The following is a 12,888-nucleotide window of genomic DNA, read 5'->3' as shown; positions in this document are numbered from 1 at the left end:
CAGTTCTGTCTCCAGTCCCTCCCCACTAATTCCGACCCCCTGAATCCAAATCCGGGGTCCTTTTCCTCCAATTCGCGATGGTTTAAGAGAATCAAGGAGTTGAATCCCGAAAGCTTTCCGGCGAGATTCCGACCACCTCGGGTCCGATCTCCGGGAAGTAAGATCGGATTTGTAATCTTCGTCACTCAAGCTTCGTTTTGGTATATTACTCGTCAATTTTGGTTAACGTTTGTGTTTAACCCTCCGGGTATCGGATATTATTTACTCGAATAAAATATTAATTTATTTGACTGTGTGTGAATTGTTGTTCTAGGAGCATGTGTGCGTCGTGAAATTTATCCCATGGAGGATCTTAGGTTAATTGTGTGTTCCAGGTGAGTGATCCACCTTGAAAACTATTTTGGGCAATTAATTATATTTATGTTGTGTTAATTTGATATCTAGAATTTGCTCATGTGGTGGAATTTAATATAATTGGGAAAAATGTATTATTTTTTATATATATACCCATTGATGCTAAACGGAATTTTGGGTTATCAAGAAATCCTGATTATTATTTTATTGTGATTTAATTTTATTTATTACGCATGAGTAAGGTATTTTCAGTAATAAATCATATCTGGATTTTAATATTATTTTTGGGCATAATTGGTTTAAATATTTTAAGAAAATTATTTGGTTTAATTGGTGGTTTAAGTTTTATAATTATGCCCGTGGAATATTATTTGTTGAACATCACGTTACGAGAAAAATTATTTGTATATCGTTATCGATGGTTTCGTACCGAAAATGTTAAAAGAAAATGTGGGATGGTGAATTTGAAAACTGGTATATTTCCCACGGTGATTTTGAAAAATCGGTACGGTAATAAGAAATTTAATAATTATTTTAGACGCACTCATACAGTATTGGTGTTCTGGTGTGTATGTGGATTAGCGCGCAAGTTATTATGTCTCCCGTGAGTTGCCATTGGACCGAGGGCAGGCAAGTTTGATATTGGCCATAGCTGCCCCCCTCCGTGGCGGGGATGACTGTTTCAGCAGCAGCGCTGTCGGAACGCCGAAGCGTCGTATGCAAGTTTCTCTCTTTAACCTCCCTGCCAGTCGGTGCTCGGAACTCTTGGTATCGGAGGGCATCACTGGTATATGGTGTGGTGCGTCAAGTATAAATTTTTCAGATAGAAATTTCAAACCCCAAAGTGTTCAAAAATTATTTATTATATTTTATTTATATTTTGGGTATTTATCTATTATGTATTAAATTAATGGATCCCTTGGTTTTCGGGAAATACGAATAACAGGTTTTGTGAAAATGTTTTAAAAGGGGAACATTTCCAATAGAGTGAATAGTAAGGGTTTTGAGAGAAATTATTACCTTCAAATGTTTATTATTTATTTATTTATTTAATTGTTTGGTACTAATTAATTAAATTCCTTTTATTGTTATATTATTAATATTAAAATTGTACAGTAGTTAGGGTCACTCACTGAGATGATTAGCATCTCACATTTTTAAATTCCATTCCCCTAGGTCCAGGTTGGGAGACGTTGATCGTCCAGGGCGAACTCGACGTCTCAGTTCATTGCCGAAAGTCCAAGGAGCATTTTCTTCCATTTTTCCTCTTCATCTTGTATTACTTTTTTATCTGTCATCGTATTAATTCCATATTTATTTGTTTGTACAATACTCTGTATACGGTATTGGACATTTAGTATTAATTATGCACTGATTTACTGTTATTCCTTTGGAGTGCTGCAAATTTGTGGAATTATATTGTAGTAACGTGGGAGGAATAAGGGGATGAATATAGAAGTGTGTTTTTGGTGCAGGAAATTTGTGGCAAGTCCAACCCTTAGGGGAGGTTCTACCGTATTTTCCATTGGAGGGTCCGGTAGGGTTTCCCTGGGATCAGGGCTTGTCTAGGGTTCCAGTAAGGAATTTTGGACGGGTCCTGACATTCCATGCCAAGCTGTGGGACAATTTTTCCAATGCCAATGCATACAGTCTAAACTCCCAAGTGTACCTGGAAATCCTCGATCCTCACCTTCTTTTAATAGCCTTGCAACATCATCTTTGTTAGGTTTTCTTAAGTATTGTTCTTCGAAAACTCCTATTATACCATCACAAAAGCGCTTTAAGCTTTCAATTGCAGTGCTCTCTCCAATTTGATTCATCGAGCAAATTAGCTGGGCATCCATATGCAAGCATCCGCATTGCAGCTATCATTTTTTGTAATTGACTCAACCCAACCCTTCCAGCTGCATCAACTTTTTGTGTAAAATAATCATCATCATGTGCTAACATCTCGTATTAAGGGGAAAACAAACTATATTCGTAACTTTAATTGAGAATGTTCATAAAAAAATAGCTAACTAAATTTCCTAATAGTTGCTTATTGCCTTTCTTATCTCTCTCTTTGTTTGAGAGAGAGAGAGAGAAAACTGCAATAAGCATATTTAGATTTTTCTTTTGAGAAACAATATAAATTGGTCTTATCCTTATATTAATATTCATGATTCTCATAAATCAACCTCAATTTTTAATAAACGCATCTTCTTTAATATTTACAGGCATTTTATATCAAACGATGCATTAATGAGTAAAACCATATAATTAAAAGGGTCTCATAATTCTTGGCTCAGTTTAATGGACATTTTTGACTTTTTAATGCAATTTATAGTCTATTATAGGTAAATTTGTCATTTTATTTTATTTTATTTTTTTTTTGTGGCTATTTTTTACCAAGGTGATCCTAATATGCTACTAGCATACTTGGGGAATTGACAGCAATTTTTATACATACATATATATATATATATATATATTTGTGCACTTATCAATAATATAGTACAGAACATATAATTTTAAAAACTATAAAATTTTATAATAATATAAAATATCAAAATTTGATAAAATATAATCAAATTTGTACACTTTTAATAGTCTCACAAAATTCCATATTCTTCTGTAATCCATCATCACAAATACAGCAGGTTGAATATTTCAATTTTTATCACCATAATTTCATATTCATGCATAAATAAATATCTAAAGGCATAAATATATTTTTTATCACAATAATTTATATATTTTTTATCACAATAATTTAATATAATTAATTTCTCAAACCTTCAAATCAATTTATATCAAAATATTATTAGTACCACATACAATCTCACATATAATTAAATATATAAAGATACATTTTATTATATATCATAACCTCACAGTAAATTTAACAATAGTTTAACACCAATTTAAAATTATAGATTTTCTAAATTTTTGAAAATAACAATTCAAGGCCATACTTATTCAATTCAACATAAATTTGATATTTTAATTTAAATAACAATTATTTAAATATTAAATATTTGCATCTTTCATATTCCTACATTTAAAAAATGATATTTTATTCCAAAAATAACATCTTTTTAAATACTCTACCAAACTTCACAAACAAGGTACCAACGAAAAGCTAACGAGATAGAGAATTTGTTACTAACCTCCATTGGCTCAAATTTTGCTGTATCTCCAAACAGCAGGGAATTGAGTGAAATAGACTTCAAAATTAAGCTTAGGAGGTTCAAAAATGATGGAAAAAAGGTATCAATTCGGCTGGATAGTGGTCGGATTGCTGGAAAATCGGCTTTGCCATGGCCGGCAGCGAGAACCTAATCTAGGCGCGTCTAGTGATGATTAGCCATGATTTTTCAGCTGCCAGCCAGGCTTTTCACCCCTTTCCTCCCTATTTGGCCCGTGTAATGTATGGGTAGTCGACAAATTTCATTTTGATAGAAACTCGAGAGGGAGGAAGAGAGAAGGGGAGAGAGAGAGAGAGAGAGAGAGAGAGTTACGTGCATGAGAGAGAGAAAGAGAGAGAGAGGGAGAAGAGAGAGAAATTGTTTTGTTTTGGGGGGGGGGGAGTGTCACATGAGGGAGAGGGAAAAAGAAAAGAAAAAGAAAAAGAAAAAGAAAAAGAGAAAGAGAAAGAGATAGAAAATAATAATAAAATCAATATATGTATTTTTTTTATACTTTTATTATTAAATTATGGTGACACATGGCACCTTTCTATGGCAACACATGACCCTCTTCCCTCATGACATGTAGTACTTTCAAGTAGTGACACGTGGTATAATTTAAGAAGTCCCTCAATTATTTTACTACTCAATAAAAGTCAATTTTGGAAAACTCATATACAACTTTATAGGTTCTTAACTTTTCAATTGAGGCTCCAAATTAAACGTGCCACCGGTTTAAAACTCTTTTCAATGAGTACTTTCATATAACACATAGATCAACATCAAAATTTATGTAAATAAAAAGTCAACTCCAGACTTGTTAACCAGTCTGTATTGCATATTGTTTCGCTCATAACTTTTAAACCATAGCTCAGTTTTCGATGTGCTACTAGTCTACAAACTCGAGTCGATATATGTAAAATTCTATCCAAAGAAAAGTCAAAATTTGACCTTGCTTGGTCAATGGCAGTCAAACCTGATCAAAGCGAAAATTTCCAGTGTGATTCGAGACGGAATGTTACATACAATTTTAAAGTTACCGTAGGTCTGAGGATACCTAGAGTGCATTTTTCTTTTGAAATCAATACAGGGAGCGATCTCACATGGACAAAGTGTCATCCCTGCATGAATTGTTATCATCAGCAGGGACAAAATCACACTCCTACATTTCCTGTGGTTCCACCAATCCCCTGGCACCCTCATTAATTCAGTAACCACAAGAAATGTTGGGTATTCATTGTTGCCATCAAGCAGTAGTAAAGGGGATACCTGCTACGACTTGATGGGTAAGACACGAATATACATTCCGAGGATAAGTTTTGTGTTCGTGGATGGAATCACATTAGAACTAGATCCCACTGGAATTCTTTATGTATTTGAAAATACAGCAACAAGTTGTTTGGCGTTCAGTGGCATCCCTGACAATACCGAGCTCACAATTTGGGGGAATTTCCAGCAAAGAAAGATGGAGGTCATCCACGATGTTGGTGGAAGGATTTTGGGGAATTTCGCCCAAAGAAAGATGGAGGTCATCCACGATGTCGGTGGAGGAAGAATACCATTTAGGCCTTCTGCTTGTGTCTAGTTTATCAAAAGAAATTTTTCATTGAAGAAAATAATGGAATCACTTCATTGAAAAATTAATGACTACAGTTGTCATGTAGATATAACGATATTCATCCTACTTGTGGATCTAGTTACACAAATGGTATACATGTTAGTTCATTTATTCAAGTTCAAAATGATACTACTGTTCTACGCAAAAAGACAATGACAGGTTCAAAAATCATGCCTAACCTAAAACCATGGCACTCCTAAAATACTTCTAACATAACCCACAACCCTAACACATTGGTAGAATAAATGCCACATCAATAAATCCATCCACAATCCAAATTACATCAATAAAGCCATCCACAATCAACATTTGGCCTAAAGAAGCAATCGTGTTGTTTAATAGACTCATAGATTACTAGGACTGCAATACATACCCATGCATCCAAACATAAGGTTTTCCTTAGAATCGAATATAAACATTCTCAATAACTTAATGATGCAACATTCATAAATGATAACAGTGAAGCATATACTAATGGATTATACACAATCCACTTTATTAAACTTGCACCTTAAGCACATGACAAACGATTACCAATTATTCCCAACTTCAAATAAATCATACAAGCTATCAATTCACTTGTACCAGAGTAAAAACCAGCACAAAAGAATGGCTCTAGTTACAAAGCACAAACCAAATCTCTTCTTCTCAAAACACAACAAAATCTCCTATTTTTTCACCCAAGTTACCTAACATAATCCACAGTATACAGCTAAGGAAACAACATTATATCCAACTAACTAGATGACACTCATTCTGATTCTCAAGAGAAATTCATCTGATTTATTAGAAAATAATACAGAAACTGAAGTGTAACTTTTAGAATAACTAATTAATTATAGTAAACATGAGACTACATGGTAAGACAAACAAAAATAAGTTACCTGCCACTGCTTGACATCTTTTAGATCTTGGCGTATCTTAACAGAATATATATGTACTTGATATAACAAAAATAAAAACAACAAATGGAATGAAACTTTTAGGATAATTAATTAATTTATAGTAAATATGGAACTAAATGCTAAAACAAACAAACTCCATGCCACAGCTTCACATCCTTTAGACCTATCTAAACCACAAGAATAAATAACTTTAGAAAACACAGCAGAATAAATGTGCTCATGGGAATGACACAGGAGCAGGCGAAAGATTCTTTAATCTAATTGAGAAGATTCCAAATCATGCATCATGATTCTCACCAAAGAACATACATATGCATCCAAGTAACGATCTACAGATGCTTAAAAAAAGAACACAACCTAGCTACTAAACATCTTTAAGTCATGGCGACTCTATAAGAGGTGATGATGTCAAAACAAGCACTTGGACTTGCCTAAACTTGCCGGTCTCTAAGTTAACCAAATAGACAACCTCCTAAACTTGCCAGTCTCCTAAAGTTTACCAAATGCAGAACCTGTCCATGCCACAGATCACCATAAACTAGGGGATAATAAAGTTTATAAACCATAAGCCACATATTTCAAAAATAAAAAGTTCTATATGGAATTAGGAGCTACTGGAAAACAAAAGTGATTATCCACGGCAGACTTTTCCACTTTATTTCTCATTCTAGCATAGATACAGACAAGCCTTTTTCAATTTCTCCACCTTTACAGTGGCCAATAATCAAATCAGTATAAGTGACAAAATTTGGAATGCGTGAGACCAAGTTTTTTGAAATGCTTTCAAAACGCGTTTGATGCTGCAAAATTAGATATAGCCTGCACTTACAATTGGTAAACAACATACTAGGCCTTGAAGTCGGAGAGAAAACTTACGCATCAACCTTTATACGTGGCTAGCAGATCAACAAGGACATTTATACATATAGAGATGTTCACACAATCTAATCAATTGCTGAGTCAAACAGATATGGCCTGCTCTTGCAACTAGTAATAAAATATAATGCCACGCAGAGAAAATTCATGCATCATTCTTTATACGTGGCTGTTGACTAAATTGGCTAGTAGATCAACTAGTTCATCATATATGACTAACTTTTTTTGAAATTTCGAAGGTGGTCATCTTAATTATTACTATTATTAATTTATTTATGGGGTTTGGATCTGCCTATCTTCTTTATAATTGCTGGTGGTAACACCCAAAGTTTTTTTTTTTTTTTCAAAAATCAAATCATTTGCTAAACTTCACATTTGAACCTTCAAAGTAATTGAGCCACACCCCTCCTCTGTCTTCTCTCACCGTCCAAGTAATGGCCGAAGACTCTTTAATCAGTGTTGTGTCCTGCTTGATTGATACGTGGCTATTGATTAAATGGTCAGTGCATCAACAGCTTAATACTCAGGAAGTAGTTTATCATTTCAGTTCAATTGTCAATGCCAACTTTCTATTATATATTTTCGAACTCCCAATTAAAATGATTAGCTTATAAAATTCTCACATGCACATCCATTTTTTTATTTGATTTGGCTAGACAATAACGTTACTCTAGCTTTCAGTCTCATCTTCATCTTCTCCATAGCAAAAACAGAACTAAACTTCCCCTGTAAAACCTTTTCGACAATATTCAACCACCACCCGAAACTAATGGCAGAAGGAGTTCTCTTCGATATTGTTACTTCCATCACTGGAAGATTGGCTTCGGCAGCTTTCAGAGAGATGGTACAGTTTTGGGGACTCAAAAAGGAGATTAAGATGGCGAACAAAATGTCTGCACTCTAAGCTGTAATCCGAGATGCAGAGGCAAAACAGAACCATAGCAATGAAGTCAGATATGGGCTGCAGAGGTTCAAAGATGCTATTTACGTTCTTGATAACTTGTTGGACGAAGTTGACACTGTGGTAGCTTCGGGGCGTAGAGTAACATCCTCTGGCAAACAAATGATGTAGAAGGTATGCATTTTCTTCTCAACCTCGAACCAGTTTGCTTTTCGAGTAAGGGTGCATCTTTAAGATCAATGAGATTAGGGAGACACTTATGATATCAAACCAGGCAGAACTTTTGGTTCTTTAGTAACTCTAGTCTCACAAGGGAATATGGAGTCTTTTTTATTCTAGAAGAAGAAGTTATTTGGGAGGGATGATGACAAAAGCAAAGTTATTAAACTTTTGTTGGGTACGGATTCTCATCGTCAAGATATTAATGGTAATGTTTCTGTCCTTCCTGTAGTTGGTATGGGTGGCTTAGGGAAAACCACACTTGCTCAGCTTGTTTATAGTGATGAAATGGTTAGAAAATACTTTGAGCTGCAAATGTGGGTTTTCATACCTTATGTGTTTGACTTGAAAACAATTGTGGAGAAAATCGTCGAATCACAAGGCATTGACATAGATCGATTGCAAAATATTCTTCGAAGAGAAGTCAAATGGCTTAAGTCGAAAAGGAAAACGGATAATTGCCAAATGTAATAAGCCATTTCAAATACAGAAAAAATCTAGGGAAGAATTTTCAACCAAGATGTTCTGCGAACGTCTGCAATTTGTCAAATTCTAGAGATAGCCCCTGTCCTTAATTTTCATAAATGGTTTATTGGCTTAAGATAGGTCCACACGGTTTTAAGGCAAGTTATGTTTGCTCTAACCAGGTTCCCTCTCAGATAGCTAAGGCTACCATACGATTATATCAATTATTCATAAAATTATACTTTTCATTTCACTTTCAAAGACTTTTCTCCAAATCAATGGATCCACAAAAAAAATCTAGAGCACATAAGTGGAAAAACTGAGGCCACATGTTAAATAGTCCTTAGTATCAAATTTTTCTAAAATTTATACAAGATGACGTTCTGATCTTCTAGCATCGAAGTAACTTTTTTTCTCAAGATTTTCATGCTTGGAACAATGAATGACTGGAAACCATGTAATGGCCAAATGTGGGCCATATGACATTTCCAAACGTGTTGGATGGTGCAAGCTCAGGTATGAACCGAATTCTTGAGTTTAAAAAGGATATCGATTTTTGTAGCGATAGATAATAATAGTTTGATGGCTTAGTCCACAACTTTTCAAGATTATGGTGTCTAGTCATGTGGTTTGGTTCTTTTACTTCATGGTGTTTAGTTTACTTCTTTCAATTATTAGTTTATGTTAATTAGAGTTTTATTATTAATTTTTTTTAAAAAAAATGAGGTGTGTTAAATAAAATTTGTTAGATATCTCAATTAATAACAAAATTTAAGAGAAAAAGACTTACAAACACAAAGACAAAATTAAAAACAATTTGAAATGTTTTTCAATTTGCAATTTATGATTCCACACCCCACACCCCCCCCCCCCTCTTCAAGCTTTTAGTTATTTGTGATGTCTAATTACCAATAATTAACAACAACAAATATTTAAAATAAATAAATATTTGAAATAAAAAAAAATTACACATATTTTAGTAAAAAAAAAAAAAAAAGGAAAAATAAATAAATGTACCAAAGGACACCTAAAAAAAAAAAAAAAATACGACAAACCCTTTTCTCTTTATAAGGAGAATTTTAGAAAAGTGATCTATGCCTGCAAAACAAAAAAAGTTGCAACATATAAAAAAATTATGTGAAAACCGATAAGAATACAGAGTAAAAGAGAGATTATTGCAATTTTTTTTTTTTTCCATTATTGTTAAAAGTTTCTGTAAGTAACCTATTAATTCATTCAATATGGATGAAAAGATTTGCAAATCTACTTTCCAATGAGCTTTGACCTCTGAAAAGAGGACCTCCATCTTCCAAAAGAAAAATGGAAAAAAGAGGTTATTTCAATGCAAATTATTAATATGAATTTGAAACTCGGAATAATTAACTTAACAATATAAACCATTCTTAACTTATTATGAGTTAATGATACCCAAAGCCTTTTATATTGTTTATCCGACTTTCTTACCTTCTAATTGAAAATAAAAGTTTTAAGCTTTGGCATTTACCTTTTTGTTAATTTTACATTTACCACCAAATAAAAAAAATTAAAAAATAAAAAATAAAACTTTGTGCTAATTTTACTATCCTCCAATGACCGTACCACATCAGCTAGCATATCAACATTAACAGTAGTATTATTCAGCGACATTTTTTAGTCTTTGTTCTATTGAAGATATTTCTAAGGGCACCTTATTTATTGGTGCCTTTATTATTATTATTTATTTTTTTATTTTCTTTATTTGACTGTTTTTTCTTCTTTTTTTGGACAAATACTTTGTTGACTTTGCATTCACATAGAAACATTTTTTCTTCATATGCTGGCAGTAACACCCTCAACGTTTCCAAAGACAAACCATTTGCTAAACTTCACATTTGAACCTTCCAAGTTAGCCACGCTTTTCTCTGTTTTTCTCACCGTTCAAAGTAATGGCCGAAGGAGTTGTGTCTAATGTTGTGTCATCCATCATAGTAAAGTTGGGAACTCAAGCTTTCAAGGAGATTGGAAAGTTTTGGGGTCTCAAAAAGGAGTTTGAGAAGCTTGGGAAAACAATGGAGGTGCTGGTAGCTGTAATTTTTGATGCAGAGGCGAAGCGGGTCAGTAATAATCTAGTCAAAGTCTGGCTTGGGAGGCTTGAAGATGCAGTCGAAGATATTGATAACTTGTTGGACGAATTTCAAACTAAAGCTTTGGGGCGTCAACTGATGCCTGGGAACAGAATGACTAAAAAGGTACGAGTTTTCATCTCAAACTCAAACCAAATTGCTTTCGTTTAAAGATGGTTCGTAAGTTAGAAAAAATTAGGGAGACACTTAAAGATATTAAGGAAGATAGCACCTTAAGTTCACTGATACCGGTAACACTCACCCAAGAGACATATAGTACTGAATATATCAACAGAGAGACTCACTCTTTTGTGCGTGGTGAGGAAGTTATTGGGAGGGATGATGATAAAATGAAAATTATTGAACTTTTGCAGGGTTGTGATTCTGATCAAGATAAGGATAATATTTCATTCCTTCCCATAGTCGGTATTGGTGGACTAGGAAAAACAACACTTGCTCAGTTAGTTTTCAATCATAAGATGGTTGAGAAACGTTTTGAACTTCAAATCTGGGTTTGCATATCTGATGTGTTTGACCTTAAAATAATTCTTGAGAAAATGATTAAATCAATAAATGGTTCTGTACAACAAGGCCTTGATCTAGATCAGCTGCAAAAATCTCTTCGCGAAAAGCTAAGTGGAAAAAGATATCTTCTTGTATTAGATGATGTGTGGAATGAAGATAGGGAAAAATGGCTTAAACTAAGAACCTTGCTAATGGATGGTTCACGTGGTAGTGCAGTATTAATAAGTACCCACAACATGGACATTGCCCAAATGATGCAGACCAATAAGCCATATGAGTTACAAGGTCTAGACAAAAACAAGTCTTGGTCTTTGCTCAGGAAAGTGGCATTCGAGAGAGGACAAAAACCTCATAACTCAAACATTGTAAGAATAGGAGAGGAGATTGTAGAAATGTGCAAAGGAGTTCCTCTTGCCATAAGGACGATCGGAAGTATATTATATGGCAATAATCTAGAGAGTGACTGGGTGTCCTTTAAGATTAATAGGCTTGCCAAGTTAACTCAGAACATAAGTGATCTTGTACCGACACTTCGGATGAGTTACGATTGTCTTGCCTCTCATTTGAAGCATTGTTTTGCTTATTGTAGATCGTTTCTGAAAGATCATGTCATTGACGTACAAAAGTTGATAAAACTCTGGATGGTACATGGTTTTGTTAAGCCCTCTGACCAAAATGAATGTTTAGAAGATGTTGGTTATGGTTATTTTGTGTATTTGCTTGGAAGATCTTTTTTTTCAAGAGGTTGAGAAAGATGACATGGGTACCATAGTGACGTGTAAGATGCATGATCTTGCAATTTCAGTGGCAGGCGAACATAGCATCATAATAGACAAGCATACAGAGAATGAAATTTTTCATCAAAAGATTCGCCATATATCTTTGGATACTATATTTGATCATAAGTCATCAAAATTTCAAAGTCCCTTCTTGAAGGAAAGGAGCTGGTACGCACCTTTCTCAAAATAGAAGGACGAGTTGGCACTTGTAGTGAAAAAAGTTTTGAAGCAATTTTATCCAACTTAAAGTGTATACGGGCCTTGGGTTTGGGGAGATTGGATATGGAGACATTACCAAATAGTTTCGATAAAGTAAAGCATTTGAGATACATTGATCTTTCATCCAATTCGATGAAGAAGCTTCCAGGTTCTATAACAAGACTGTACAATTTGCAGACACTGATTCTCACTGGTTGTACAGAGCTGCTGAGCTTGCCTAGAAATTTAAAATACATGATCAACTTAAGGCATCTTTTGATAGATGGATGTAAGAAGTTGACTCATATGCCTAGTGGACTTGGTGAGTTAACTTCTCTTAGCACATTGGATCGTTTCGTCATGGCGAAGAACAAGTCAAAGTGGAAAGATGCTTCAGGGTTTGCTGAACTAAGCCACCTTAATAACTTGATAGGAAAACTTGAGATCCACATGTTGAGCCATAATCTACAAGGAGATGCCGGAAAATCAGAGGCTGCAATCTTAAAGAAGCAACATCTTCAGTCCCTATATTTAATGTGGAAGCGAAATAATGATAGAGATGATGGTTGTGATATTGCAAAGGATGATGAAATCTTACTGGATGACCTTCAGCCACATCCAAACCTAAAAGCATTCCGAGTGGAGAGGTATGTGGGTGTAAAGTTTGCAAGTTAGCTTTCTTGACTCAGTAATCTTGTGAGTTTACATTTATCATGTTGTAAAAATCTCCAATACCTCCCACCCTTGGATCAGTCGATGAGTCATCTCAAGAAACTTAA

General features: G+C 34.3%; 1 protein-coding gene across 1 annotated transcript; it reads left to right on the top strand.

Moving 5' to 3' along the window:
- Nucleotides 1-10,430: 10,430 nt before the first annotated feature.
- LOC132800658 (disease resistance protein RGA2-like) lies at nt 10,431-11,881 on the top strand. The gene is made up of 2 exons (XM_060814865.1): nt 10,431-10,733; nt 10,781-11,881. Exons 1-2 carry the CDS (start codon nt 10,431-10,433, stop codon nt 11,879-11,881), a joined length of 1,404 nt encoding a protein of 467 aa, XP_060670848.1.
- Nucleotides 11,882-12,888: the final 1,007 nt, after the last annotated feature.

This window comes from Ziziphus jujuba, chromosome 2 (genome assembly GCF_031755915.1).
Source record: "Ziziphus jujuba cultivar Dongzao chromosome 2, ASM3175591v1".
Classification (NCBI taxonomy): domain Eukaryota; kingdom Viridiplantae; phylum Streptophyta; class Magnoliopsida; order Rosales; family Rhamnaceae; genus Ziziphus; species Ziziphus jujuba.
The sequence above is the reverse complement of the archived record's forward strand: the minus strand, read 5'-3'. Positions and strand labels throughout refer to the sequence as shown.

What these genes read in the sequence shown, in the direction of transcription:
- LOC132800658 (XM_060814865.1), top strand. Translation starts at nt 10,431, where the DNA reads ATGGCCGAAGGAGTTGTGTCTAATGTTGTGTCATCCATCATAGTAAAG. An exon ending in GGAACAGAATGACTAAAAAG is followed by an intron (nt 10,734 to 10,780) that starts GTACGAGTTTTC and finishes TTTCGTTTAAAG; the next exon opens with ATGGTTCGTAAGTTAGAAAA.